General features: G+C 39.3%; 2 protein-coding genes across 12 annotated transcripts in view; one reads left to right on the forward strand and one right to left on the reverse strand.

The window, feature by feature from the left end:
- Window positions 1-2,265, reverse strand: part of LOC111867280 (protein abrupt) — a 460,728-nt gene that overhangs the window by 423,500 nt on the left and 34,963 nt on the right. The gene's annotated exons all lie outside the window — the stretch shown is intronic.
- The window catches only part of LOC111867257 (voltage-dependent L-type calcium channel subunit beta-1), a 368,762-nt gene that overhangs the window by 339,847 nt on the left and 26,650 nt on the right, over window positions 1-2,265 (forward strand). For all 11 annotated transcript variants that reach the window (XR_002843305.2, XR_002843321.2, XR_002843315.2 and 8 more), the window contains one exon: window positions 808-1,042. Coding sequence is in view for 7 of the 11 variants with exons in the window: in XM_023856958.2 (XP_023712726.1) it covers window positions 808-1,042 (235 nt within the window). In the remaining 4 variants the exon portion in view is untranslated. The remainder of the gene's footprint in view (window positions 1-807; window positions 1,043-2,265) is intronic.

The raw sequence follows: 2,265 nt of genomic DNA on the forward strand, positions 1-2,265 counted from the left end.
CCCCCCCCCAAAAAAAGAGAAAAATGTAACATTCATATTCGGTGAAATCACGATTTCGAAATTTCGCTCAGTGGATACAATGCATAATAAGTGGATCTGTGGTAACCGTAGCTTCAGGCAAGAATTGCCACATTTTGCAGTTGTGTTTTCAACCGACACTTCATTAGTCGTCGTCGTAAAAGTAAAGTTGTCCTTGTGCTTAACCAATTAAGCACTAGGCCATGAAGACGTATGCGAGAATGGATGTAAAACCCACATTTGCTTCATCTCAACACTAGTTGGAGGTGAGTGGCTAGCTTCACGTCTCGGCCGTTTTACTCCCGGGAAAGAGTCCCTGGCACCTCTGGATAGGAGGCTGGGCGGGACTCGCTCTTGTTATTATTATTATTATTATATTACATAAATAATATAAAATTGAATTATTATTATTATTATTATTTGGATGTTGTGTTAGCACACAAGTAAGAAATGTGAGTTACTGTTATTATTGTTAACGTCTGTGTATACGTACGTGATTTTTTCATCGCCACATAATGGCATAACCATTGGTAATTTACTTGTTTTATTTTCCTCGCCTGTCAATGCTAACTTTGTTATTTTCGAATTATTATTAATTTATTGCCCTTATAAAGAGTGTTGTATTTTGTTCTTTATTTATTTTTGTGTCTTTCTACGTACTCGTGATAACTTCTAATTGGCCTGTGTGCTGTTAAGTTTGCACGTAAATAAACACGAATTGAATTTAATTATTATTATTACTTATTATCATCATCATGGTTATTGGTATAATTATTACTGTAATTGCAGGAGAAGTACGACAATAACTGGTGGATCGGGCGGCTGGTGAAAGAAGGAAGTGACGTAGGTTTCATTCCATCGCCAGTAAAACTGGAAAACTTGCGCATGCAACAGACGCAAGCCCGCAACTCGAAGCTCTACGCGTCCAAGACGTCCTCCTCCAGCAATTTAGGTGGGGTTGTCAACGATGTCCTCTCCACATCTAAGGGTGCCAACTCGCGCGGATCCACCCCTCCCACCCCTGGTACGTTACTTTTATGTTCGCTGTTGTAGATTTATTTCCCGCGCTTTTTCTTAGCTGTTGAATTGGTTTGGTTGATTTTCGTGAATTTCACAACTCATCAGCTCACGTGGCAACAGTAAGGCATAAAGAACCCAGCATTAACTAATGAACAGATGGCAATATTAAGCATAAAAGCAAATGTGAACAAGTAATTTAAGAAATTAATTAAAACTTTTGCTGGATTAAAACATGAACAACACTGACTACATAGAGCCAGAATAATTGTGAGCTTTTGTATTAGTAGTAGGTAGTAGTAGGTTTTTTAGAGCAGAGTGGGTGAGTACGTGTATCATCTAGTTAACCAATGACACAAAAAGTCCTTTAAGACTGCATACATGTCGCTAACATAAATGCCAAAGTTACAACTCAGACATCTCAAACGAATCAGTCTACATCGAAAGGACGCACAGTGTATAACACACCGAAGGTAGATAGCTGACATTTCTTACTTTTTCGACTCTCTGATGTCTCAAAATATTGAGGCCCGAAACCATCCAGAAAGTATTGCCACCGTACAGAACATAAATGGTGGAAAAAGAATTACTTCCTCTCTTCACACTTAAACAACCCCTCTCACCCGAATAGGAAGTTGAAAATATGCTTTTCCCCAGTTGAAATTTCAATGTTTTTTATCTTTTACTCCTTCTCCCTTTGAACAATATACTTTCATCTCAAAAGTGCACTCTCCCACAACCTTTGAGAAGACACAAATTTACACAAGGCTTAATATACATACGAACTATAATCCTTGTGAGTAATATTTCATGAATGCATATACACCTGATGAAATGTCCTCAGAGGCGAATACTGATTACAGGAGACAGGCTAACCCAGGCTAACGTATATATATATATATATATATACGCCCAGAAAAAACGCATACGCCATATTTTATGACAATATAACGACATATATCGTGAAATATGCACACCTAATGTACCACACATCTTAGAAACTTGTCCCTGGGATCCACGGCCGGGCTTTTTTTTTTTCTCCTTGGCACTACAGCCCCAGTGGGCCTAGGCCTACCTCCATGAACTTCTCCGTTCACTTCGGTTTTCCTAGATCTTACACATTCGGTAGGACTCCTTGGGCGGGTGATCAGCTCTTCGCAAGGCCTCTACCTGTACACAAACACAGAAAAACGCACACACACAAACTAAACATCCATGCCCTGAGTGGGA

The sequence above is a fragment of the Cryptotermes secundus genome, unplaced genomic scaffold (genome assembly GCF_002891405.2).
Source record: "Cryptotermes secundus unplaced genomic scaffold, Csec_1.0 scaffold373, whole genome shotgun sequence".
Lineage (NCBI taxonomy): Eukaryota > Metazoa > Arthropoda > Insecta > Blattodea > Kalotermitidae > Cryptotermes > Cryptotermes secundus.